The sequence below is a fragment of the Saccopteryx bilineata genome, chromosome 1 (genome assembly GCF_036850765.1).
Source record: "Saccopteryx bilineata isolate mSacBil1 chromosome 1, mSacBil1_pri_phased_curated, whole genome shotgun sequence".
Lineage (NCBI taxonomy): Eukaryota > Metazoa > Chordata > Mammalia > Chiroptera > Emballonuridae > Saccopteryx > Saccopteryx bilineata.
In genome coordinates, this window is record NC_089490.1 from 121,651,816 (window position 1) to 121,679,596 (window position 27,781).

Genomic DNA, 27,781 nt, shown 5'->3' on the forward strand with positions numbered 1-27,781 from the left:
TGACCGGTCACAGGAAAGCAACAAAAGACAATAGAAATGTGAAATCTGTACCAAATAAAAGGAAAAACCTTTCCAGTTTCTGTAGGGTGATGTGGCAGCATGTGCGCATGCGCAGATGATGACGTAACACCGAGTATACATCGGAGCAGCCCACAGCCATGCCAGTAGAGATGTGGACAGTACAGAGGAAAGTTCAATGTGTTCTGTGGCTCGATAAATTAGAATCTATGACCAAAGTGCAACATGAATATCAGTGCGTTTATAACGAAGCGTCACCAGGTAGGAATAACATTACTAAGTGGGATAAGCAGTTGAAGGAAACCAGCAGTTTGGTGGAGAAACCCCGTTCTGGTAGGCCATCAGTCAGTGACAAGTCTGTAGAGGCTATACGGGATAGCTACCTAAAGAGCCCTAAAAATTCTGTGCATGAGCCCACATCGAACTGCACTAAATAGGTATGAAACTGGGAGAGTTTTCCCTTTATTTGGTGCAGATTTTACATTTCTATTGTCTTTTGTTGCTTTCCAGTGACCGATCAAAAGTGCACCATGACTTTACGGACACACTGCATATACTGCTCACAAAAATTAGGGGATATTTCAAAATGAATATGAAGTGATAAAATAGCCCCTAATTTTTGTAAGCAGTCTAAAAGGCAGCGGTAGAAGCAGTTCGAGCCCATATGGAGAACTGCATTTTTAAAATGTTGAATTGAAGGTGACTGTAGGACTTTTGAATGAGGTAATCTCTTGGAAGTCATGAGTCACAGAAGTATAGCAAAAAGATATGCGTGTAAAATAAAATCTTTAGATATAAAATTCATGTTAAGGTACATCAGCATATGTAGTGGGAAACCCACTACAATTCTTAAATGGGAATTCTTTAGCAAAAGATCAATAATCTGTATTGCTTATTTTAAAAATCTCCGTACAATATCAGCTCCCTCAGCCGCATGCCCCGAAGCTGCGTTTCCTTCCACTCATCTCTGGACTCCACTGTTCAGCTTGGTTTGGAGCCCAGACTACTCGGCCTAAGAGAAACCCGGAGAGGCAATTACAGACTACAATTCCCAGCGTGCTCCACGTAAGGGCGGGACGTGGCGGAGGCGGGGCCAGGGACGGCCACCCGGCGAGCGGTGAGGCGGCGAGATCCGGCGGCGCGGAGCTGAGGTGGCGAGAGCAGAGCTCCCGGATGTGGAGAAGCTGGGGAGAAGGCGTGGGAGAAAGATGGACTCGGTGGAGAAGGGGGCCGCCACCTCCGTCTCCAACCCGCGGGGGCGGCCGTCCCGGGGCCGGCCCCCCAAGCTGCAGCGCAACTCCCGGGGCGGCCAGGGCCGAGGAGTGGAGAAGCCGCCGCACCTGGCGGCCCTGATCCTGGCCCGGGGCGGCAGCAAGGGCATCCCCCTGAAGAACATTAAGCACCTGGCCGGGGTCCCGCTCATTGGCTGGGTCCTGCGTGCGGCCCTGGACTCGGGGGTCTTCCAGAGGTGCGCACGCGCGGCCGGGGCGGGGCCGGAGTGGGAGCGGGCCGCGGGAGACGCGGGGGCTCCGGGGCAGCGGCTCCTGGACGGGTGTGCAGGACCCCGGGTGTCTGAGCCCCGGCGGAGCGCCCCGGCGGGACGGGCTCCAGCCTGCGCCCTGCTCGGTGCTGCTCCTAGTCATGGCTTGGGACAGCTCCTGCCCCGCCCTTGAGAGTGCCATCCAGGAAAAGGGAAATGTTCTCTTAACAGTCTTCCTGCCTCGCCTCTTGACCACCCTGGGTGCAGGAGGCCACTCCTGGAAAACGTCGGCGAGAATAGGTGACCTCGTTTAGACAGAGGCAGGTGGGGTGCTGTGCATCAGCGTCTGATAGCCGCTGGGTGCTGATCGATTATGGAGGCATCAGGCTTACTAATGTAGGGGTGTAGACGCTTGCTAATCTTAAACTCAGGAGATCCTTTCCTGGCCTTTGGGAAATACTCAAACCTACCTTCCTGTGAGTCAGCAAAATCCAGAGATCCCTACATATGTAAATAGGTGAGACATCAGTGGGAAAGTGCCCAGCTGGCTGTTTTATATGCTCATAAATGGTTTTTTATCATATTCTGGGAACCTTGGCTGCCCTAAGGATAGTTTTATTATGCGTCGTATAGAGGCATTGCCATATGCTGTAATGGTGAGGAGTTACAAGCTGATGTCATTCATATAAACAATGGGAGGTAGAATTTTGTACCAAGAATGAATTTACACGTAGTAACTTCAAACTAATTCTATTCAATATTTAAATGTGTTACTTCGGAACGTAAATGGTTTCAACCTTTTGATGTTTGGGTTTTGGTTTTTAAAGAGATGGCTGTTCTTGAAGCATATTAATTACCCACACGCATACACTGGTAATTGCTTTTCATTGACCCAATCTTGTTTTAAAAGGAGGTACCAAAAAGTGTAAAAAAAAAAAAGGGTGGGTTGAGCAAGGCGCAAAGGAGCTGGCACACAGAAGATACCACTGATGTAACAGGAAGTGTGCAAAGGAGAGATAGGGAAAGACTTGGGGATTTGGTTCAATTCAGTAAACATTTACTGAGCCGTAATTTCTGCTGTATACATTCAAGGCAATAATAACCAGGGTAAATATGACATGATTTTCTTTTGAAACCCAATAACTTGAAAATATTTCCCTCTTAAAAAGGGTATACATTGAAAAACAAGGAGTGAGAGAAGGTGCATCTAGGCAGCAGTGATGTAGTAAAATCTTATTCTTATGATGAGAACCAGAAATCAAAATTACAGCTTGAGGATGAAACTCATTTACAGCTCTTTGGTTGCATATATGAGAAAAAACCCTTTTCAAATTGGCTAACCAAAAAAAGGTAAGGCTTCTTTGAAGTACTGTCAGATCGTCAGATTCAAGAGCAAAAGGATTCCTTCATTCAGCAAATATTTACTACTTTGTGACAGGCACTGTTCTATGTCCTTAACTAGAGGTTATAGGGGTAACAGTAGGGCCAGTCCCTAATTTCATGGAGCTTGCCTTATGATAGAGAGAGAGAGAGAGAACATACAAACAAATTATTGTAAATTTATCAAATGGTAATAAATATTTTAAAGTAAGCAGTGGTACAGTCTGTCCCAGAATCCTCTGTTTCTTGGTACTTCTATATAGGCTCTCCCTTTGTGGTATTACCATGGTTGAGCTGAGAACTGCAGAACTTTCCACACATACAACAACTTTGTTCAAACTTCTTCATTCAACCATACTCGAACATGGTTTATAGCAGCTGAATAAAGTTAATGTTCTTAAGATGATCCCAGTCTCCCCCACCCCGACCCCTTAAAAATGCCTGCCTGAGAAAGCTTAATTTTGCCTGAGAATTTACTTTTGTTTTAACAGATAGCCTGTAAACACCCCCTCTTATAACAGTTGCTTTAGAAAGCTTGCAATTATAAATCCCTTTGTTGCCCTTTAAGATCTAAATTTACCACCCTAAACTTTCAAGGACAGGTCAGCCATCTCTGAAATGCAAACATTCTGGGAGATAACTCACTCCTTCCCAGTCCCTAGGGAGGATAAAAGTGCCTTGCTTCAACTTGCACCTTGCCTCCTGTCATAAAGTTGTAAGTTTGTTTCTCTTCTGGATAAAGCACTAGTTAACACACCCAGAATAGCCTAGTCACACATGGACTTACCCCTATAACACCCCAGGGTTTTTCCCTTAGCACATCCCAGTTTGTAACACGTCTCCAACCTTGTTTTGGAGAATTTAAGTCCGGTTCATGCTGAGTATTTTCCCTATTGCAATAGTTAACAAATGAATAAAATCTGTCCTTACTGCTATAACTGGTATCTGGCATTGTTTTCCATGACAGTATTACTCATATTCTGCCAGGCTTAAGTCTAGTAAAAAAGGGCTGCCCTCTTTGCAATTTTACTGAAAGTCTCAGTAAGTCTCATTGGGTCCCCTGCTCATCCTTGATACAGGATCTCACTGTGTCAATGAGAACACGGTGCTTGTCTTGGTGTGGTTTAGCCCTGTCTTCTACTCCTGGAGCCATTAATGAATCACCCCCTGAAACGGTGACAGAGAGGTTCAGCAGGAGAAAACTTAGAGTGCAGTTACCGAAAGGGGGAATAGATGTTGTAAGTCAAAACTCAATAAACAGTCATTATGGCAGACATTAGGGATTTGTTATGAATTGGGAAGTATATATCTATAAATAGTTTTTGTGTTTTCATTTATTAAAATGCATTTGTTTAAAATTCCATGAAACAATAAATGATTAGAGTACTGTATTAGCTTTTTCTGTGCCAGTTTTATTTAATATATTTAGACTAGAGTATAAACTCCCTAATATTTTATACTTGGGGCCACTTATGGTATCTGTCACTATACCAATACTAGTAATTAGAAGTAACAAAACTAGTATTTTCTTTTTTTTTTTTTTTTTTTTTTTGCAATTTTCTGAAGCTGGAAACAGGGAGAGACAGTCAGACAGACTCCGGCATGTGCCCGACCGGGATCCACCCGGCACGCCCACCAGGGGGCGACGCTCTGCCCACCAGGGGGCGATGCTCTGCCCATCCTGGGTGTCGCCATGTTGCGACCCTCCTGGGTGTCGCCATATTGCGACCAGAGCCACTCTAGCGCCTGGGGCAGAGGCCACAGAGCCATCCCCAGCGCCCGGGCCATCTTTGTTCCAATGGAGCCTTGGCTGCGGGAGGGGAAGAGAGAGACAGAGAGGAAGGCGCGGCGGAGGGGTGGAGAAGCAAATGGGCGCTTCTCCTATGTGCCCTGGCCGGGAATCGAACCCAGGTCCTCCGCACGCTAGGCAGTATTTTCTTAATAACAAAATGGGCATAATCTTTCTAACTCCCTTTTCTGACTTACAATATTGTCTGTTAATGTGATTTTTCTCTGTTCAAGTCATGTAGCTGCTTGCTATCTGGTATACTTTCAAGGGATCTGGAAAGTTTAGCTTATAATAGAGGGACCAGCATTACTTCCTCTGTGAATTGGTCCCCCCAGTGGAAAGTAATGGTGCCTTTGTTTCCCCATGTATAGCAGTGTTGTTCATGCCTTTGTTTAGTGCACACGTTATGCTGAGAAATAAAATCACTCTGGAGTCAAAATGTGTGGATGTATGAACTGCAAATTTGAGTAAATTACTTAATGTCTCTGTGCCCCCATGTCATCATCTTCAGAATGGACTTAAGTATCTATCTCACAGGCTTTCTGAGGGAATTGCGATAAAGTATATACAATCCTTAGCATAAGTGCTTGGCATATAGTTATGATCTATCCTTACCATTTTTCCCTTTTATTGAAGGTTTTTACAATCTTTATCTCTTCCATGGGCCAGTTTCATAACTGGTAAAATGGGAAAGTTATTATCTTCAAAGTATTTTTTAATACTAACATTCTTTTGAACCAGATTTGGCCTGAGACAACCCCTGTTCTACTAAATGAAAAGCTTCTATGAACAGGCAATACCTTAATCACTTCGGTATGCTTTATATGTCAGAACCTCAATTAAAATGTGCCGGTTTGAATTTAATTAAGTCATCCTGAAGCTGCAGTTGGAATTTGAGCAGACTTCCTGCCTCTCACCATCTACTTTCTTTCTTCAACAGATAATTTGCCCAGGAAGGAAATGAAAGAAATCTGCCTGATTTGTGTTTTTCAGGACTAGAGTATACTTTGGAGATTATTTTGTGCAAAATAATAATTTGACTCAATCGAAGCAGATTTTTCTGGTCTGCTCAGAATCAAAGCTAGCAATACTTTAAAAGTTACTATCTTGGATAATTAACAGTAAAGAAAAATGCTGAGATAATTTCATTTTCGTTTAGTAGAAAGTCATTGTTAGACCTGAGTTTCTAAACGCTTGATTTTCAACAGTGGTTTTGTGCTGTGAAAGTAAATCCCAGAATGAATGTTTTTTTTTTTAATTTTTAAAATTAATTTTAATGGGATGACATTAATAAATCAGAGTACATATTTTCAGAGAAAACATCTCCAGGTTATTTTGACATTTAATTATGTTGCATTCCCATCACCCAAAGTCAGATTGTCTTCCGTCACCTTCTATCTGGTTTTCTTTGTGCCCCTCCCCTCCCCCCACCTTTTCCCTCTCATCCCCCCTACCCCCCTCAACCACCACACTCTTGTCCATGTCTCTTAGTCTCATTTTTATGTCCCACCTATGTATGGAATCATACAGTCTTAGTTTTTCTGATTTACTTATTTCGCTCAGTATAATGTTATCAAGGTCCATCCATGTTGTTGTAAATGGTCCAATGTCATCATTTCTTATGGCTGAGTAGTATTCCATAATATATATATATGTACCACATCTTCTTTATCTAGCCATCTATTGAAGGGCTTTTTGTTTGTTTCCATGTCTTGGCCACCATGAACAATGCTGCGATGACATGGGGCTGCATGTGTCTTTACGTACCAATGTCTCTGAGTTTTGGGGGTATACACCCAGTAGAGGGATTGCTGGGTCATATGGTAGTTCTATTTATAGTTTTTTGAGGAACCACCATACTTTCTTCCATAATGGTTGTACTACTTTACATTCCCACCACAGTGGATGAGAGTTCCTTTTTCTCCACAGCCTCTCCAACACTTATTATTGCCTGTCTTGTTGATAATAGCTAATCTAACAGGTGTGAGGTGGTATCTCATTGTAGTTTTGATTTGCATTTCCCTAATAGCTAATGAAGATGAGCATCTTTTCATATATCTGTTGGCCATTTGTATTTCTTCCTGGGGGTAGTGTCTGTTCATGTCCTCTTCCCATTTTTTTATTGGATTGTTTGCTTGTTTGTTGTTGAGTTTTATGAGTTCTTTGTATATTTTGGATATTAGGCCCTTATCTGAGCTGTTGTTTGAAAATATCATCTCCCATTTAGTTGGCTGTTTGTTTTGTTGTCAGTTTCTCTTGCTGTGCAAAAACTTCTTAGTCTGATGTAGTCCCATTTATTTATCTTTGCCTTCACTGCCCTTGCCTTTGGAGTCAAATTCATAAAGTGCTCTTTATAACCAAGGTCCATGAGTTTAGTGCCTGTGTTTTCTTCTATGTACTTTATTGTTTCAGGTCTTATATTTAGGTCTTTGATCCATTTAGAATTAATTTTAGTACAAGGGGACAACTGTAGTCAAGTTTCATTCTTTTGTATGTGGCCTTCCAGTTTTCTCAGCACCATTTGTTGAAGAGGCTTTCTTTTCTCCATTGTGTGTTGGCCCCAAAAATTATTTGACCATATATATGTGGTTTTATTTCTGGGCTTTCTATTCTATTCCATTGCTCTGAGTGTCTATTTTTCTGCCAATACCATTCTGTTTTGATTGTTGTGGCTCTATTATATAATTTGAAGTCAGGTATTGTAATGCCCCCAGATTCATTCTTTTTTCTTAAGATTGCTTTGGCTACTCGGGGTTTTTTATAATTCCATATAAATCTGATGATTTTTTGTTCCATTTCTTTAAAAAATCCCATTGGAATTCTGATGGGAATTGCATTGAATTTGTATATTGCTTTGGGTAATATGGTCATTTTGACTATATTTATTCTTCCTATCCAAGAGCAAGGAACATTCTTCTATCTCATTGTATCTTTTTTGATTTCCCCTAACAATGCTTTGTAGTTTTCATTATACAGGTCCTTTACATTCTTTGTTATGTTTATTCCTAGGTATTTTATTTTTTTTGTTGCAACCATGAAGGGGATTATTTTTGAGTTGTTTTCTGATGTTTCATTGTTGGCATATAGGAAGGCTATGGACTTTTGTATATTAATTTTGTATCCTGTGACCTTACTGTATTGGCTTATTGTTTCTAGTAGTCTTTTTGTAGATTTCTTTGGGGTTTTCGATGTATAGGATCATATCATTGCAAAAAGTGAAACCTTTACTTCTTCTTTTGCAATATGAATGCCTTTTATTTCTTTTTCTTGTCTGATTGCTCTGGCTAGAACTTCCAGCACCACATTAAATAAGAGTGGAGAGAGTGGACAACCTTGTCTTGTTTCTGATTTAAGGAGAAAAGTCTTCAGTTTTATGCCATTTAATATGATGTTAGCTGATGGTTTATCATAAATGGCCTTTATTATGTTGAGATATTTTCCTTCTGTGCCCATTTTGTTGAGTGTTATAAAATTGTGCTGTATTTTATCAAATGCCTTTTCTGCATCTATTGATAAGATCATGTGGTTTTTGTTCTTTGTTTTGTTGATATGGTGTATTACATTAACCATTTTATGTATGTTGAACTATCCTTGTGATTCTGAAATGAATCCCACTTGATCATGATGTATTTTTTTTAATATGTTGTTGTATTCGATTTGCTAGCATTTTGTTTAGTTTTTTAGCATCTGTATTCATTAGAGATGTTGGTCTGTAGTTTTCTTTTTTTGTGTTGTCCTTGCCAGGTTTCGGTATGAGGGTTATGTTGGCCTCATAAAATGTGTTTGGAAGTATTGCTTCTTCAGTTATTTGGAGGACTGAGTAGACTAGGAACCAAGTCTTCTTTGAATGTTTGATAGAATTCACTAGTATAGCTATCTGGCCCTGGACTTTTATTTTTGAGGAGGTTTTTAATAGTTTTGCCTATTTCCTCCTGGCTTATGGGTCTGTTTAGGCTTTCTGCTTCTTCATGACTCAGTCTAGGAAGGTTGTATTGTTCTAGGAATTTATCCATTTCTTCTAGATTGTTGAATTTGGTGGCATATAGTTTTTTCACAGTATTCTACATTAATTCTTTGTATATCTATGGTATCTGCAGTGATTTCTCCTCTTTCATTTTGGATTTTGTTTATATGAGTCCTTTCTCTTTTTTCCTTGGTGAGTCTTGCCAAGGGTTTGTCAATTTTGTTGATCTTTTCAAAGAACCAGCTCCTTGTTTTATTAATTTTTTCTATAGTTTTTCTGTTCTCTATTTCATTTATTTCTGCTCTGATTTTTATTATTTCCTTTCTTCTGCTGGTTTTGGGTTGTCTTTCTTTTTCTAGTTTCTTAAGATGTGAAGTTAAGTGGTTTACTTGGGCTCTCTCTTGTTTGTTCATATAGGCCTGTAGTGATATGAACTTCCCTCTTATTACTGATTTTCCTGCATCCCAGATATTCTGATATGTCGTATTGTTATTTTCATTTGTATGTATGTATCTTTTGATCTCTGTGCTTGTGCTTATTTCTTCTTTGACCCACTCATTTTTTAAAAGTATATTGTTTAGTTTCCACATTTTTGTGGGGTTTTTTCCTTCTTTTTTGCAGTTGAATTCTAGTTTCAAGGCTTTATGATCAGAAAATATGCTTGGTATAATTTCAGTTTTCTGAATTTGCTGATGTTATTTTTGTGGCCCAACATATGGTCAATTCTTGAAAATATTCCATGTACATTAGAGAAAAATGTATTCTCTGGCACTTTGGGATGAAATGTCCTGTAGATGTCTATCATATCCAATTGTTTTAGTGTTTTATTTAAGGCCAATATTTCTTTATTGATTTTCTGTTTGAATGAATGATCTAGAGCTGTCAGAAGTGTATTGAGGTCTCCAAGTATGATTGTATTTTTTTCCGTTTTTGTTTTTAGGTCAGTCAGTAGCTGTCTTATATATTTTGGTGCTCCTTAGTTTGGTGCATATATATATATATTAAGAAGTGTTATGTCTTCTTGATTCAGTGTCCCGTTAATCATTATGAAATGACCGTTTTTGTCTCTGATTACTGTTGCTGTCTTATAGTCAGTCAGCATTGTTAGATAAGAGTATTGCTACACCTGCTTTTTTGGGGATATTTGCTTGGAGTATTGTTTTCCAGCCTTTCCCTTTGAATTTGTTTTTATCCTTGTAGCTTAGATGTGTTTCTTGTAGACAGCATACAGTTGGATTTTCTTTTTTAATCCATTCTGCTACTCTGTGTCTTTTTATTGGTGAGTTTAATCCATTTACATTTAGTGTAATTATTGACACTGGAGGGTTTCCTATTGCCATTTTATATATTGCTTTCTGTTAGTTTTGTATCTAGTTTGATTCTTCTCTTTTGTTTTTCTATCATTTGTTTTTGTTCGGTTGTAATCCATACTTCTTTCCTCTGTTACTTCTTTTTTCAAGTCATGTGATTCTGTGGTGGTTTTTTAAGGGGTGGTTACCATTAAGTAATAAATAGAGTATCTACCATGTTCATTGTAGTACATTATCTCATGGGTGCTTCTGCAGTCGGTCCTCCTTTGCTACTGTTAATCTTCGTCCTCTTCCCTTTTTGTTTTTGTTGTCATAGTTTAAATTTGATTTTATTGTGTTCTTCTTGGAGCTTTTACTTGTGGCTTTGTTTCGTTTTGTTCTTTGTATCTGGTCTGAAAACTCCCTTTAGTATTTTCTGAAGTGGGTGTTTTCTGGTGATAAATTCCCACATCTTTTCTGTATCTGTGAATGTTTTAATTTCTCCTTCGTATTTGAAGGATAGCTTTGATGGGTATAGTATTCTTGGCTGAAGTTCCTCTCTTTCAGGGCTTTAAATATTGGGGTCCACTCTCTTCTAGCTTGTAGGGTTTCTACTGAGAAATCCGGTGATAATCTAATAGGCCTTCCTTTATATGTTGTATTCTTTTTCTGGCTGCCTTGAGAACTTTTTCTTTGTCATTGGTTTGTGCCAGTTTCATTATGATACGCCTTGGAGTAGGTTTGTTGGGGTTAAGATAACTCGTTCTGTTTGCTTCTTGAATTCGAGGCTTTAGTTCTTTCCATAGGCTTGGGAAATTCTCGTCTATTATTTGTTTGAATATGTTCTCTATTCCATTTTCTCTCTCTTCTCCTTATGACATACCTATTATTCTTATGTTGCTCTTTTTGATGGAGTCAGACAATTCCTGCTGAGCTATCTCATTTTTTTAAAATTTGTGAGTCTCTCTCCTCTTCTCTCTGTTGTGCCTTTAGTTGCCTGTCTTCTAAGTCACTAATTCTCTCTTCTCTTTGGCCTGTTCTATTAGCTAAGCTTGTTACATCATTTTTCAGTTTATGAATTGAGTTTTTCATCTCTGATTCGTTTTCATAGTTTCAATTACCTTGGTAATATATTCTTTCTGTTCATTGAGTTGTTTTTTAGCTCCCTAAATTGCTTTTCTGTGTTTTCTTTTATATCTCTGAGTATTTTAGGATTTCTAATTTTTTTCTATAGATTTTTCCCTCATCTACCTGTGCTACATCTCTGTCTTCTGTATCCATGATATTTGATTTCCTTTTTCTTAATGGCATTTGAGGGTGGTTTTATTAATATCACTAATAAGAATTGATAAAGAATAAAAAAAAATTTTTTTTTGAGAAAATACCGTGAAAAACTGAGAATTATATTGTGCTAAATGGAACAAAAACTACCTAGAACGGAGGGCCTGAGTTGGGGAGAGTGACAAAGGAGCAAAAAACGAGGTAAGGGCCCACAAAATGCTAAAAGGAAAAAAATTGGATCAAGTATAAAATAACTTGCATGTAAATGATAATCAAATGAGAGATATAGTGAAAGAGAAAAGAAGAAAACAAAAAAAAGAAAAAATTCTATTGTATTAAGTGGAACAAAAACTACATAGAATGGATAGCCTGGGTTGGGGGGAATGCTAATGAGTTAAAAAGTGAAGTAGAAAGCACACAAAATGCCACAAAGAAAAAATTTGAATCCAAAATAAAATAGTTTGTGAGTAAGGATTGAATAAGAGGAAAAGTGAAAGAGAAAAGAAGAAACCAAAAGAGGGAGAAAAAAGAAAAAAAAAGAGAAAAGGAAAGAAAAAAAAGGGAGAGTTAAGGTTTTTGGAATGTGACTCTCATAGAGAGAAAGAAAAAAAAAAGAATGAGAATTACCTATGGGTAATGAAGTTCAAGATGAAAAGAATAAGACAAGAAGAGGATAAAAGGACCAAGGTGGAAGAAAAAAAATGACAAAAGTAACGAAAGAAAAAAAGTTGAAAAAGTTATAAAGACTGCCCTGGCCGGTTGGCTCAGCGGTAGAGCGTCGGCCTAGCGTGCGGAGGACCCAGGTTCCATTCCCGGCCAGGGCACACAGGAGAAGCGCCCATTTGCTTCTCCACCCCTCCGCCGCGCTTTCCTCTCTGTCTCTCTCTTCCCCTCCCGCAGCCAAGGCTCCATTGGAGCAAAGATGGCCCGGGCGCTGGGGATGGCTCTGTGGCCTCTGCCTCAGGTGCTAGAGTGGCTCTGGTCGCAATATGGCGACGCCCAGGATGGGCAGAGCATCGCCCCCTGGTGGGCAGAGCGTCGCCCCTGGTGGGCGTGCCGGGTGGATCCCGGTCGGGCGCATGCGGGAGTCTGTCTGACTGTCTCTCCCTGTTTCCAGCTTCAGAAAAATGGAAAAAAAAAAAAAAAAGTTATAAAGACTGTGGATTATTCTTGATTTTGAGAGGTTATTTTCTTCCTTTTTCCTTCTCTCTCTTTTTGGTTGGTGGCACTGTACCCCAGGCTCTGCCCCTGTGGCACTCTTAAGTAGAGATTTGCAGTTGATGTGTCTCTATGGTGATGACATATACTAGGCTTCAGTCTTGTTGGTAGTCAGGGCTTGTTAGCGTTTGCTGGCTCCAACAATGTGAGAGTCCATTTTTCTCAGAGCCTCTCTCCAAGTCTCTCCTTCCTAAACCAGCAGCCTGGTGACCCAGCTGTGAAGTTGGCCATGCCACTGATTAGAAAGCAAGAGGCCCTAAGAGCTGCCAAATCCCCACTCTATCCCCACTCAACGCAGGGTTTTGGGTAAGGTTTTGCCAACCAGAGCCGTCAGTGTAATCAGGCAGGGCTGGGAGCCAGTTGCTCTCAAGGTGTCTTTCTATGAGCCTCCAGGTGTGTCCACTATGCCTCAGCACTTTGCAGGACCGCTCTCCCCAGGCTTTTTGCACTTTATAACCTGTATCGGCTGGCAGGAAGATGCCCTAGTTACTGCCTGTAGAACAGGAGGTCTTAAAAGCTGTCAAGTCCCTCCTCCAGGTCCTTTTAGAGCACAGCCCTGAGTACAAAAGCTCTGCTGACCACAGCCACCAGCTTAAGCAGGTAGGGGGGCATGTTGACTTCTGTTCAGGCTCCTGTAAGGTTTCCCGGTATGTCTAGTTAAATTTGCCTTAGTGTTCCGTGGGACTGCTCTCTGTAGGCTTCTCTCTTGTTAAGCCTACAGCATAGCCTGTCCAACTTCTGCAGTGTTCTCTGAGGTCTGTTCCATAGGAATGTGTTTTTTACCCTGTATCGGCGGACTGGAAGTTGCTCCAGCCACTGTGTTTAGAACAAGGGGCCCTAAAAAATATCACGTCTCTCCATCTGGTTCTCTTAGATCTCAGCTTGAGAAAGAAGACCTTGTCAGGTAGAGCTGCTGCCAGCATAAGCCAGCTGGGTAGTGAGCAGACTGCGGGTTAAGCTAATTTCAGCGATTGGATCCACAGATCTGCTCCAGAGACTGTCTGCAAGCTGCCTGCGCATCCCTCCTTCTAGCACTTACATATTTTTCTTCCTGGGTAATGTGCTTTGTTAGCCTGTATGGCTGGCAGAGGTGCCCCACCCAGAGAGGTCCGGGTGTAGGGGAAGCCAGCTTTCATGCACTCCCCACACGCTGTTGTTCGGGGAGCAGGAATTACACCAAGACTCTGGTTGCAGCCCACGCAGAAAGCTACTGCTGACAGTCTCCAACCCTGCTCCTCTGTCCGGGAACATGGGTGCCCACACCCAGGGCGCTAGGAGGAACAACTCGTACACTGTCCATGCTCGCTGACCAGGATATCAGGAGTAAACAAGGCAACTGCTTGCCCACCTCTGCCGGGGTCTGCCACTGGCACAGAGCTTCAGGCACACTCTCTCCTGGCTTGAACGTCTCTGCCCTAGCCCAGCTTTTTCCATGCCCCCAGCCCTCGCTTTCTCTCAGTTCCAAGTGAAAGCAGCCCTTGCTCAGGTCAGTGAGGAAAGCAGAATACTCCGTTCTCCGTCTTCCTTCAGAGTGGGTTATATATTCAGCCACCTTTTTGCCCAATTGTACCTTTGGTGTATGTGTATTTCAGATGCTCCTGGGATTGTTTTTGTCTCTAGTTGAATTTGTTGAAATTTCTGGGAGACGTATTGGGAGCCCTCCTCATGGCACATTTCTCTCACGAATGGATTTTTTTAAATGTTACCTAATATAGTTGTGAAAAGTAAGCATTTCTAGGTTGTGGATTTAGGACTAATGAAAGGCCTGTGCTGTATTATCTTTAAAGTGTGAGCGTATGGTTTGAAATAACTTTCAAAGGTACCATAGTTGATATTCTTGTTCATCCTGTTAGATGTAGTATGACTTCATGTGAGGCAAAGCCATTGTCATTTGAGACATTGACATTTCCTCTAAACTTGATTTAAATTTTACTAGGCTTGTTTGTTCACTTGCTCATTCTTTCTCTTTTGCCCTTCCTCACCTGGTTCCCCTTACTAAACCAAAGGAAAGTTACCTACTTACTTAGACTCTTTAATAATAGAGGATGATCATTGGATTTTCAGTGTTATTTTCATATTCCCAGTGCACTGCTTTGCGTAATACATAAAATAAGATATTTGGACCTTTGGTAGTCAGAAAGCAGAACTTCAGCTTTCTTTCTAACAGAGTTAGTCAGGATTAAATGACTGTAGATTTTTTTAATTACCATTTCTATTTTATTATTTTGAATAGCGATATTTATTTAATATTCATTCTGTGTTGTGATTTATAGTTTATCCTCATAACAGCCATTTGAGGTAACTACTGTTATCACCTCTATTTTAATGAAAATTGAGGCTTTGGGAGATAATGGATTTTGCATAGAGTCATATAGCTAAAATGGGGTGGAGCCAGGACTTGAACCCCTTACTTTACAGCCTATGCTCTCAACCATTTACTTTTTCATTCAACAAATATATATATTAGCATCTGTTATACAGCCCACACTATAAAAATACTTTGTAAAGGTAGGACATTATAGAAAGGTTAATTATTGCTTCCTTATCTCTCTTCTTAATGGCTTAAAGGGAAATATAGTACTGTGTTGGCCTCTGTCTCCATAATAGGCCCAGAGTTTCTCAGGAAAATGGCCTCTATACTCCAGTGTCCAGACTAGTGCCCAGTGCCTGAAACAGAGTAGGCACTAAGTAAATATTTCATGAATGATAAAAGGAAGTGGAGAAGAAAAACAAGCAAACAAACCTTTTCCAAAACCTTTATTTATTTTTATTTATCTTTTAAGCACTTCAAAAAATTCACTGAATCTGGTGGTGGTGAATTTTCATACAGTAAAGATCAGGATAATAAAGAAGTAAATGATTTTAGTAACTTATTTCACTTAGTGATATGAATTAATTATATGTCAAAGGACCCATATATATTTTTACTGTTCACTTTTAATTTTTTACCATTTTACCACCTTCCCTTCACCTTCTCTATTTAAAATTTTTTCTAGGTTTTCATTTATGCTTTGCTTTGTTGTATACCTTTGACTGTGACATTTCTCCAAAGAGATACCTATCCCCAGATTATTTCAGATGTTGAGATGGAGGAGGACGGGAACCTTTATGTTCTGGCTTACACAGAGTGGCATCAGTAGATATGAGACCCCTGAGTCCTACCAAGGGACTCATCCTTAGAAAAAAATTTGGGGGATCAGGGTGGGGGCTGGTTAATTGACTTTACCTCTGTATTTAAGTCTTCCTTCTGCAAATATTAAAGGGAATAAATGAATTTAAATTTAAAAATGAAATAAAGAGATGTCAGAAAATTTTTTTTAGTTACTGACTTTTTTTACACTTGACAACTGAGTAAAACATTAGAAACTTGTAGTTCCTCTTTAGAGAATGTTGAATGTAGGGGATAAAAATATATATATATATGCATATGCCAAAGACTCTTTATGTAACATCACTATTAAAACTCTGGCTAGAATAATAGTCACATCTTCAGATTCTGTCAGTGGGGATTTGTAAAGGTCTGGGAAACTTAACCTCAGCAGAGACTAGTATACCCCTCCAGAAGAGTGTTTTGTTTCTAGTCATCATTTATTTAAAGCCTAAGTGGACAACTGTATTAGATGCAGTTAATAGAGCTGTTAAGCTAAACTTTCCTCCTTTAACTGTTATCAATGGCCTGTAACCCAACCGATTATGTTCAAACATTTATATGCCCATTAATTGGCAAAATAAAAAGTTGCCTATTTTTGTTATACTTAGCCCAGACTTATCATTTAGTCTCTTATAAACTTGAAACTTTCAGCTTAACCAAGTCCATTATTTTTCTTACCAAGTATATTAAAATATTTTATAAAATATTTTATATTTGGGCCTGACCTGTGGTGGCACAGTGGATAAAGCGTCGACCTGGAAATGCTGAAGTCGCCGGTTCGAAACCCTGGGCTTGCCTGGTCAAGGCACATATGGGAGTTAATGCTTCCAGCTCCTCCCTACCTTCTCTCTCTCCTCTCTCCCTCTCTTTCTCTTTCTCTCCCTTTCTCTCTCCTCTCTAAAATGAATTTAAAAAATGAAAAAAATATTTTATATTTGGATGAGGAATAAGAAGCAAGATCTTTTTTATTTTTAGATTTGAACTTCTAGAGCTACTATTTTCCTTAATATTCCAGGAGCCTTAAAAATACCAAGTGTCTTTACAATTTTATGAAACTATATGTAGAGCTACATAAATAATATTTATATAAGTAACAATATATATGTAGTATAAATATTTCTATATGTAAATATATCTAGGGAATTTATTCAGATATTTAAAATATTGTTTATATTCAGAATACTTCATAATTTTTTAATATTACAGTACTTTGGATCTGTGACATTATTTTGATGGTACAAAAACTATTCTAACATTATGTAAGGTATATTTGGGGATTTTAGAGCTCCTTTTTATCTTTCATGATTTCTTTTAGTGATTTGGATTTTTTATTTTTTAATATCTATACAGTGTGTGGGTTTCAACGGACCATGATGAAATTGAGAATGTGGCCAAACAATTTGGTGCACAAGTTCATCGAAGAAGTTCTGAAGTTTCCAAAGACAGCTCTACCTCATTAGATGCCATTGTAGAATTTCTTAATTATCACAATGGTATGATAGTTTATTCAAAATTCTATATAATTTCCAATGTACTTATCATTGCACAAACATTTTAACATTTGCATTTAAGATAACTGTCTCGCATAGAACTTTATTCTGATGTCCTTTTGATTTGCTTTATCTTTTTAAAGAGGTTGACATTGTAGGAAATATTCAAGCTACTTCTCCATGTTTACATCCTTCTGACCTTCAAAAAGTTGCAGAAATGATTCGAGAGGAAGGATATGATTCTGTCTTCTCTGTTGTGAGACGTCATCAGTTTCGTTGGAGCGAAATTCAGAAAGGAGGTAATCTGTTATATCAGTATTTTAGTTCATTTTATGGAGAATCAGTTTTTTCATATGTAAATATTCTTTAGGAGTGAGGAAAATGAAAAGGGAGCAGTAAAAGAGGACATCTAATTTTTTCTTTACATTTTTTTTAATTTAGAAATTAATGTGGTGACTTTGATCAATAAAAGTACATAGGTTTCAGGTAAACATCTCTATAGGATCTGAAGCGTTGATTTTGTTTTGTGCCCATTAGAACATGATCCTTAACAGTAGGAGGTAATGACATTTCTAATCAGTTCTAAATCTTGTCGTTCCTGAGGCAAGGCAGTGAGACTAAATTAATTCTTCTTTTTTCTTTTTTTTAAATTTATTGACCTTAGAGAAAGGAAGGGAGAGAGAGAGAGAGAGAAACATTGATAGGTTGTTCCACTCATTTTGTATTCATTGGTTGACTCTTGTATGTGCCCTGACTGGGGATCAAACCCACAACTCTGGAGTATATGGTTGATGCTTTAACCGAGCTACCCAGCCAGGGCTAATTCTTTGCTTTACTTTTTACAAAAGGACATTTTAACCCTTTATTTGCCTTCTGAGATTGACGTATAATTTTTCTAGATCAAATACTTTTATGTTTTTCTAGACATGTTTGATAAACTCCATATGAACCATATAGAATTGTGGGAATAGAAAGCATTCACCAAAAAGTTTTGAAGGGCCTCAGAAATGAATTGCTTACCAAAGTATGTAAGAAGGCTTTACCATAGAGTTTAGCTGGAGCCTGATTTCTAACCAGATAAACTAGCAAAATATAAAGAATAGAATTACCAATAAATAGGTAAATATAACATACTTGAGGAAAGGCATTGTGGTTTTTGTTAGGTGTCTTGACATTTGTTGACTGAATGAAAGCTGGCCTAATTTTCTCTAACATGTATATATAACTTAAGATATTAATTTTTTTGAAGATGTATCTTTAACATGTCATTCTACTATTTCCTACTATTATTTCTTATAAGAAATCAGCTGTGCCCTGGCTGGTTGGCTCAGTGGTAAAGTGTCAGCCTGGCATGTGGATGCCCCAGGTTTGATTCCCGGTCAGGGCACATAGGAGAAATGACCATCTGCTTCTCCACCTTTCCCCCTCTTCCTTCGCTCTATCTCTCTCTTCCCTTCCCACAGCCAAGGCTCCACTGGAGCAAACTGGCCCAGGCGCTGAGGATGTCACCATGGCCTCGCCTCAGGCACTAAATTGTTCCATTTGCAATGGAGCAATGGCCCCAGATGGGCAGAGCATCACCCCCTAGGGGGCTTGCCAGGTGGATCCTGGTCAGGTGCATGTGGGAGTCTGTCTCTCTGCCTCCTTGCTTCTCACTTAAGAAAAATACAATTAAAAAAAGAAAGAAAAAGAAATCATCTGTAATGATTGTTTCTCTAAATATGGTTTTCCTCAGGCTACTTTAAAGATTTTATTTTTATTGTCCATAGTTTGACTCTTAATTTGTATCACTGTGGTTTTCATTGTGTTCACCTTACTTGGAGTTCTCTGAATTTTTCATATCTATAGGTTGATATCTGTAATCAGTTTTCAAAACTTCTCTTAACATATTTCTTGTGCCACATTTTCTCTCACCTCTCTTTCTGACACTCCAATTTACATGGATTTTAATAAATTTTATGGTGTCAAATGTCTTTCACAGTCTCTGTATTGTTTGTGCATTTTTCTTTTTGTGATTCATACTTGAGTAATTTCTATTGACTTCTGTTTGGGTTCATTGATCATTTCTTCTGACTTGTCCAGTACACTGTAAATTCTATCCAGTGAATTATTTTAGATACCTTTTTTGTTGTTGTAGAATGACCTTTAGGTTATTTTTTTAGAGATTCTATTCTCGGCTGAAATGCTCCATCTTTCCATCCTTTTCTAAAAATTATTTTGTATAATTTTTTAAAGATGTTCGTGATAGTTATTTCAAAATCTTTGGTTGCAAATTCCAACATCTGTGTCATTTATAGTTCTGTTTCTATGACTTTTTTTTCTAATTAGGGGCCATGTATTTCTGCTTCTTTATATGTATTATACTTTGTCATATGCCAGGCATAGAGACTGGACTGTATGTTATTTTCTTCCAGGAAGAGCAAACCTTCCTGAATAGGGTAAGTGGCTAATCACTTTGATCTAAATAGGAGTTGGGTTGGGTTACAACTGTACTTTTAGTCCACCTCTTATGCAGGTGTCCTGTCAGGACATATACCTTGGATGTATTGCTAATACCCCTCTGCTAACAGAACATTGGATCTAAGCACTATGAAACTATGATTTCTCCCTACCTTCCAGCTGATTCCCAGCTCCCTGTGCCACAGCACACTGAGCAGAGTCCCGCAGGGGAATATAGGGTGGGAAGACTGAGCTCTGTGTTTGATGTTCCTGCAGATGACAATCTGTGACTCCAGTCCACAGGGCCATTAAAAACTCTTTTGGCCTGACCAGGCAGTGGCACAGTGGATAGAGTGTCAGATTGGGACATGGAGGACCCAGGTTTGAAATACGGCAGTCACTGGCTTGAGCATGGGCTCATCTGGCTTGAGTGTAGGCTCACCAGCTTGAGTGCAGAGTCGCTGGCTTGAGCGTGGGATCATAGACATGACCCCATGGTCACTGGCTTGAGCCCAAAGGTCTCTGTCTTAAAGCCCAAGGTCGCTGGCTTGAGCAAGGGGTCACTCGCTCTGCTGTAGCCCCCCCCAGTTAAGGCACATATGAGAAAGCTATCAATGAACAACTAAGGAGACTAAGAAGCCACAATGAAGAATTGATGCTTCTCATCTCCTTTCCTGTCTGTCCCTGTCTGTCCCTCTCTCTGTCTCTTTCTCTGCCTCTCTCTGTCTGTCTTTCTCACACACACACACAAAAGAAACCTTCTGGTTTTGCCTTATTTCAGTAAAGTTCCTGCGTGTATGCCAAACTTGGTGTTTCTCTTACCTCTTCCTCAGACTAAGCAAATATCCCCAGTGAGAATTCAGCCACTGATCCTTGTTTACCCAGGAAGGACTTGTTCCTCTCTTTCCTATTCTTCACAGTACCACTTGAATTATCTAGTCTTATTTGCTTATTGTCTGTCTCTACCAGTAGATTGCACACTTCATGAGAGTAAAGAGTTATGCTCTCTGCTGTATCCAGTACCTAGAAAACTATATCACATATTCAGTATATGTTTGCTGAGTATTTTTCCTAATGATATCAAACATTACATGTTTGGCTTTAGCTAAAATGAAACTAAAACACCCAAGGAACAAGGTTAGGGACTGAGGGGTCAGTCCTGCAAGGAGATCCTACCTGCTTCTGGCATTTGGAGGTTTACAGGAGTCTGTGAGACACCCTGCAGTGTGCGCTCTGAATGCGGGTTACCATGAAGGCACTTCATCCTGCTGAGCCCCAGACTTGGCCTCCAGCTTGGGAAGCCCCAGCATGGGAATGGCCATCTCAGCCACCAACCCAGGAGGCATCCAGAAGCCTCTCTGGGAGCTTCCCCAGCAAGAACATTAAACCAACCTCCACGAGTGGGCAGTTTTTTTTTTACAAAAGCCTATGGGCCTGACCAGGCGGTGGTGCAGTGGATAGAGCATTGGACTGGGATGCAGAGGACCCAGGTTTGAGACCCTGAGGTCGCCAGATTGAGCACGGGCTCATCTGGTTTGAGCAAAAAGCTCACCAGCTTGGACCCAAGGTCGCTGGCTTGAGCAAGGGGTTACTCAGTCTGCTGAAGGCCCGCGGTCAAGGCACATATGAGAAAGCAATTAATGAACAACTAAGGTGTTGCAATGCGCAATGAAAAACTAATGATTGATGCTTCTCATCTCTCTTTGTTCCTGTCTGGCTGTCCCTGTCTATCCCTCTCTCTCTCTGAGAAAAAAAAAAAAAAAAAAAAAGCCTATGGAAGCACCTGAGTGCTCAAAGAGCTCTGTGGGGTAAAACACCCATTCTTCAGATAAGGAAATGAGCCCACATGGTGGATAAGCACAGAGTGAGACTAGAGCCCCCCAGCCTGTTGGCCCAGAGTGTCCGCAGCCCTCGGCACCTCCTGGACAAACCACATGGGTGTTGCTGGAGGACGGATGGGCCAGTGGGTGACTAGTGAACTCTTGGTAGATGGAGTGGAGCTGAGCAGAGAATGGTTTAGTTAGGGAAGTATGTGGAGGTTATTCCTAGAAGCCTTTATTTACAGAAGTGACAACCGAAAGTGAAGAAAAATTCTGAAGAATCACCAGCTATTAAACACACACACAGACCATGAGTGCATACGTACCCATACACATCCACAAATACAATTTGGGAAAATTTAAGTGAAAAGCAAGAGAATCCCTATATACCAGTACTGAGGGTGTCATATATTCTACTGTGTTTTGATAATTAATGTTGATATTGCTGAGCCTTCATTACCAAGAATAATAAATAAATAAACATTATTTATTATTATGGTTAGCATTGATTTTAACCACGGGTAAGAATGCATAAGACATTATATAAATACTTCTGTCTATAAAAGTTTCAGTAATTTAATGGGAAAATTCACTTTTCTATGATAATTTCATGAAAGTAATTTTGCAGCTATATTAGGTAAATAATACATACATTGTATATCTGTAGAAACAAATAATGAGAAATAGTTTAAAGGAGGCAAATATTGAGTATGGGTATTTTATGACAAATCAGTTTTTTTTTAAGCTACTTTAAAGTTGCCTTGATGTCCTCCCAAAGTGTTCTATTTATATAAATACCTTAAAATCTTAATTATGTGGATTATCTCTCTATTATTGTTGTTATTATAAAGCAAAAATAAGTCATCAGAATTATTAGGAACTTAGTTAAAATCTTTTTAATTATTTATCCAGATACAGAAATACTCTACAATCTGAATTAATTTTTATACTTTTCAAAAAATTACTAAATGAATACTTTTAGTATCCAAAGCAATGTGGATTTACGGTAGCTTTTTGTTTTTAGTTCGTGAAGTGACTGAACCTCTGAATTTGAATCCAGCTAAAAGACCCCGCCGACAAGATTGGGATGGAGAATTATATGAAAATGGCTCGTTTTATTTTGCTAAAAGACATCTGATAGAGATGGGTTACCTACAGGTTTGTGCTTTCATTTTGCAAAAACAAAACAAAACCGTTTTAAACCCTTTTGTGTGTATACTTGGAGTTTTAGGGAAGAGGTACAGCACAGTTCATAATGGAAAATATCAACCCTTGGAGGAAAGGCAGTAAATGACAGGATTTATTATCTGAGGCATTTATCCTACAGGCTTACCCCAAACTGATCTTTGGAATCCATTCAGTAAATATGCAAGGGATTCTGCTATAACTGTAATATTAAGATAAGAAATGAATCAAGTACAGTGGTACCTTGAGATACGAACAGACCAACATACTTTTTTTTTTTAAAGATACGAGCTGCAACTCAGTCTGTATTTTTGTTCAAGATCCTAGTGAAATTCCGAGATACAAGTTGTGATTTGGGAAGCTGCCATTAGTTGGCGCATTGGCACATGGGTCCAGTATTGGCAGTTTGATATACAAGTTGACTGACTTATGAGCTTGGTTATAGAGCGAATTAAATTCATATCTCAAGGTACCACTGTATTGATGTTCTGCATGTGCCTTGGTGCTCATATTATTTCATTCAAAACTTGAATTTATGGTTGTGTTATTGTCAGGTTGTGGCTGTATAGTTGAATGAATAACTTCTGTTGCTTTAAAAAGAAACAAAGAAAGCCTGACCAGGCGGTGGCACAGTGGATAGAGCATCGGACTGGGATGCGGAGGACCCGGGTTTGAGACCCCGAGGTCGCCAGCTTGAACGTGGGCTCATTGGGTTTGAGCAGGGCTCACCTGCTTGACCCAAGGTCACTGGCTCGAGCAAGGGTTCACTTGGTCTGCTGTGCTCCCCCAGGTCACGGCATGTATGAGAAATCAATCAATCAATGGACAACTAAGGAACCACAACAAAGAATTGATGTTTCTCATCTCTCTTTCTTCCTGTCTGTCTGTCCCTCTCTCTCCCTCTCTCTGACTCTCTCTGTCTCTGCCACAAAAAAAAAAAAAAAAAAAAAAAATTGTGTATAGTAGAAGTAAAATAGCACCAACCTGGGCATCAGGACAACTGATTACAGTTCTCTCTTATCCCAATATAACCTTGAATATATTGTTTTATCTATTCTTGCTCAACGGAACAAAGTAGACATTCCTAGACCAGTTTTTCAGAGTAAATGGCAGCTCTGAGAAATGAAGTAATCGGCTCAAGGCAAATACAATGTTACTCAAAAAATAGCATTAAGAACAAAACCCAAACTCTACTCTCTACAGTAGAAAGTCTAATGTGACTCATGTTCTGAGGGAAGACTATTTTTCAATATTCTGGTCAGTGTAGAGGCACACTGTAGGCTGGCTGTTCAGTTAAGTTTGAGTGTTGAGGAAAATTCAATTTGACAGATATAGATACCACCCTCTCGAACTGTGGTATGATCCTTTCCTAAAAGTGTAGAGAAAAATGATAGAGAAAAATGAAGTCTCTCATTGTAACTAGGTTTGTGAAAAGACCAGCAATTCTGAATAATGACATTTCCCACTAATGGATCTTGGCATTGAAGTGAATGTAGAAGAGGCTTCTCCTCTTGCCCCCATATCCCAGGATCAGGAAGCCATCCCTGTGGTTGCCCACATATAACCCAGACAGTATTGCTCATTCCCATCTCTAGCCCAGGGATCTGAGATAATTCTATACAATAGATCCTACAGTTGTTTTGTCCTTACCTATCTTGCCCCTTAGTCTCAAATAGGAACAAAATCCAAAAACATTTATATGCTTGCTTTTGAATGATGAGAGATTCTGCTAGAACAAAAGATCCCTGTGGTCAAAAAACTGAAGGAGGGTATTATTTCTACTTTATGCAGTCTTAAAATAGAAATCCATTCAAAGAAAAATGAGAGCTTGCACTGTGTATATAAAAGTTGAAAAATGTAAGGTTTTTTTTGTTTTATGTGGTTTGAATATATGGGGGGGGGGGGTAGATAAGCTTCCCCTTAAAAAAAAAAGGATTTGTTGCATATGTTAATATTATCGGGTTATTCATTTTTCTCAGGACTGTAGAATGAATAGTTGTTCTGCATTAGAAACTTTTGATGTGTGTGGATATATGGTAAAAACAGTACTCATGGTATTTTTACTTTGTTTAGGGTGGAAAAATGGCCTACTATGAAATGCGAGCTGAGCACAGTGTGGATATAGATGTGGATATTGATTGGCCTATTGCAGAACAAAGAGTATTAAGGTAAAAATAAGACACTTATAGCCTTTGCATGAGACCTTGACATTGTTTTCAGTAGATATGCTTAATAGTACTTGTGAATACTGATTTGTGGTACTCCAACCATCTTCATTAGTTTGCTTATGTGAAGAAAACATAATAAAATATTCCTTTAGATGACTTACTCAACAAGTTGAGAAACACATAGTCTGCTTAGACTGTACTGCTTAGTCTCCACTGTGAGTTGCAGTATATATATGAAGTAAATACGAAGGATAATGTTTGAATAACTGAATGGGAGTGGGTTAAGTTCATAGGTGTTAGCCAGATGAGAGGGAGTGATTAGTATTGCACTTGTATTCAAAGGTCTATTTGGTTTCTTTTAGATATGGCTATTTTGGCAAAGAGAAGTTTAAGGAGATAAAACTTCTGGTTTGCTGTATTGATGGATGTCTCACCAATGGCCACATTTATGTATCAGGAGACCAAAAGGAAATAATATCTTATGATGTAAAAGACGCTATTGGCATAAGTTTATTAAAGAAGAGTGGTATTGAGGTATGTGCCCCTGAAAATAGCTATGTTTTATAAGATTATGATTCAAGATCAAGGAATATGTGCAGGAAATGAGATAAACATTTTTAATATTCTCTATTAAAATATCTGAAATTTAGCCTTCACATGCCTAGCAGATTTTCATACTATTTACTTTTAGGTGAGTAAAATATCAACCAACAAGTAGTATTTATTGTTTATTTAATAAGTATGAACATCTAGTTGCCATAGGATCTTTCAACAAAAAAGATTTAATAAAAGATAGGTGTCAGTGTTTAGAAAAAAAGCAAATATCTTATGGACTTTAAAATGTAGCTTATTTTTATGATTAAAAATTTTAATTCAGAATAGCTTAATATTTATGTGTTTTCAGAAATGAATGCTAAGATGTTTTCTCATAATTCATTAGAAATCTTACATATATGTTCCTAAGCAGTATAAGAAACAAATTAGAGTATTTCCTTTAGATAGATTGAATTATAGGAGGACCTTAAATTGGCTTCAGACAGTGTATGTTGTAGTTTTTACCTGTAGACATAAGCCTTTCCACTGTAGAAAACTGTGTCTCACAGGACTACTAGATAGAAAATATTTTAGAGCTTTATTATTTTAAATTAACAGATAGTTTTATTTAATTTGTTCTTCAAAAGGTTAAAGGACCACTCAGTTATTACTTGTGTTATTTACAAGAAGATATTATCTTACTCTGAAAGATTCCTGTTTCCTTTATTTCTCATTTTGCCCTGTTTGTTTGTGTAAGGTGAGGCTAATCTCAGAAAGGGCCTGTTCAAAGCAGACACTCTCTTCCTTAAAACTGGATTGCAAAATGGAAGTCAATGTACAAGACAAGCTAGCAGTTGTCGATGAATGGAGAAAAGAAATGGGCCTGTGCTGGAAGGAAGTGGCCTATCTTGGTTGGTATCTTTTTATTCAGCCAAAATAAATTAAACCAGGGTTAAAAAAAAAGAAATAGAGAAATAAGAAAGAAAATTCTCAGCTGATTGTAAGGAAATAGAAACTCTCTTACACTACTGACCAAAGTATTAAATTGGGATAGCCTTTCTGATGGTTACTTTGATAGTATTGATCAAATGTAGTCTAGTAGAGTGATTACAATCACATACTATGGAGTCAGACCACAGAACTGACTAGCCAATTTGGGTATAGAAAGCCTTGGTTTTCTTATCTGTAAACTGGAACTGTTAAAAAGTCTATCTTGTCATTGTCTATTATAGGGATCAATGATATAATCCAAGTAAAGCATTTAGCAGATTCCTAATATATAAAAAATATACTCTGGCCACCAGGCGGTGGCACAGTGGATAGAGCATCAGACTGGGATGCAGAGGACCCAGGTTTGAAACCCTGAGGTTGCCAGCTTGAGCAAGGGCTCATTCAGCTTGAGCACAGGGTCGATGGCTTCAGCATGGGATCATAGACACATGACCCCACGGTCACTGACTTAAGCCCAAAGGTTGCTGGTTTGAGCCCAAGGTCACTAGATTGAGCAAGGGGTCATATGAGAAAGCAATCAATGAACAACTAAGCCACAACGAAAAACTGATGCTTCTCATCTCTCTCCCTTCCTGTCTGTCTGTTCCTGCCTTTCCCTCGCTCTGTCTCTTTCACAAATACTTATATATATGTACATACTCTGGATATTTTTAGCTATTATATGTGTCAGAGAATAGAGAAAAAACTGATAAATGATCCAAAACATTGGTAATTATTCCACATGAACTTGGGGATCTTCTTTAATGGATGAGTTTATTCTGAATTGCTTGGGAAAAACCCTATACCTCAATTATACTTTTAAATACTTCAGAATATTTTTGTTCCATCTAATCTGTAGTATTTTTATATGCAGTGTGTTAGGATACTAAAGTTACCAGAATTACTTACGGGTTTCTGTTTGCTTTGTTTGGAAAGAATATTCTTTATCTCTTTAAATATTTGACCAGTATATCTTTTACTTGGTAGGAAATGAGGTGTCTGATGAGGAGTGCTTGAAGAAGGTGGGCCTGAGCGCTGTCCCTGCTGATGCCTGTTCCACCGCCCAGAAGGCTGTGGGATATATCTGCAAGTGTAATGGAGGCCGCGGCGCCCTCCGCGAGTTTGCAGAGCACGTTTTCCTGCTAATGGAAAAGGTTGTTAATTCCTGCTCAAAATAGAAATTAGTAGAATGTTGGGAAAGAAGGTTTATAGCCTTCTTCAGTTACTTTACTTTTATTTTTAATTAAGTAAAATTCCATGTTCTAATGTGAAAGAAAGTGATTTGATTTGTGATTATATCTTCATCTCTTTTCAAGCAAAGTATTCTCAAGTTGTCAGTCTAAAACCTATGAACTCATTGTGCTGTACTTTCCTCCTTATGCAAGGGAATTATTTAGAGATCGATTACAGTCTTTCTCACATTTTTAGTAAATGCAAGAACATGATGAGAATTGACTTTGTATTGTACCCTGTAAAACTGTGTTTGTTTGTTTGCTTTTAATGATGCTGAGATTTTATTTATTTGGGAACAGTGAATCTGGTAAGACATGCTCTTCTATTAATTAATAAAATTACATTTCACAGA

At 38.9% G+C, this 27,781-nt stretch overlaps 1 protein-coding gene across 1 annotated transcript; it reads left to right on the forward strand.

The window, feature by feature from the left end:
- The first annotated feature begins 1,109 nt into the window (after positions 1-1,109).
- On the forward strand, positions 1,110-27,781 carry CMAS (cytidine monophosphate N-acetylneuraminic acid synthetase). The gene is made up of 8 exons (XM_066264673.1): positions 1,110-1,486; positions 16,921-17,063; positions 17,204-17,359; positions 22,344-22,477; positions 24,578-24,672; positions 25,035-25,206; positions 25,964-26,117; positions 27,184-27,781. Exons 1-8 carry the CDS (start codon positions 1,227-1,229, stop codon positions 27,372-27,374), a joined length of 1,305 nt encoding a protein of 434 aa, XP_066120770.1. The 5' UTR covers positions 1,110-1,226; the 3' UTR covers positions 27,375-27,781.

Bases quoted from the DNA above. Each gene is read 5' to 3' on its own strand.
- CMAS (XM_066264673.1), top strand. From the start codon at position 1,227: ATGGACTCGGTGGAGAAGGGGGCCGCCACCTCCGTCTCCAACCCGCGG. The intron at 17,064-17,203 runs GTATGATAGTTT...ATCTTTTTAAAG, and splicing joins ATTTCTTAATTATCACAATG to AGGTTGACATTGTAGGAAAT. The intron at 22,478-24,577 runs GTTTGTGCTTTC...TACTTTGTTTAG, and splicing joins TAGAGATGGGTTACCTACAG to GGTGGAAAAATGGCCTACTA.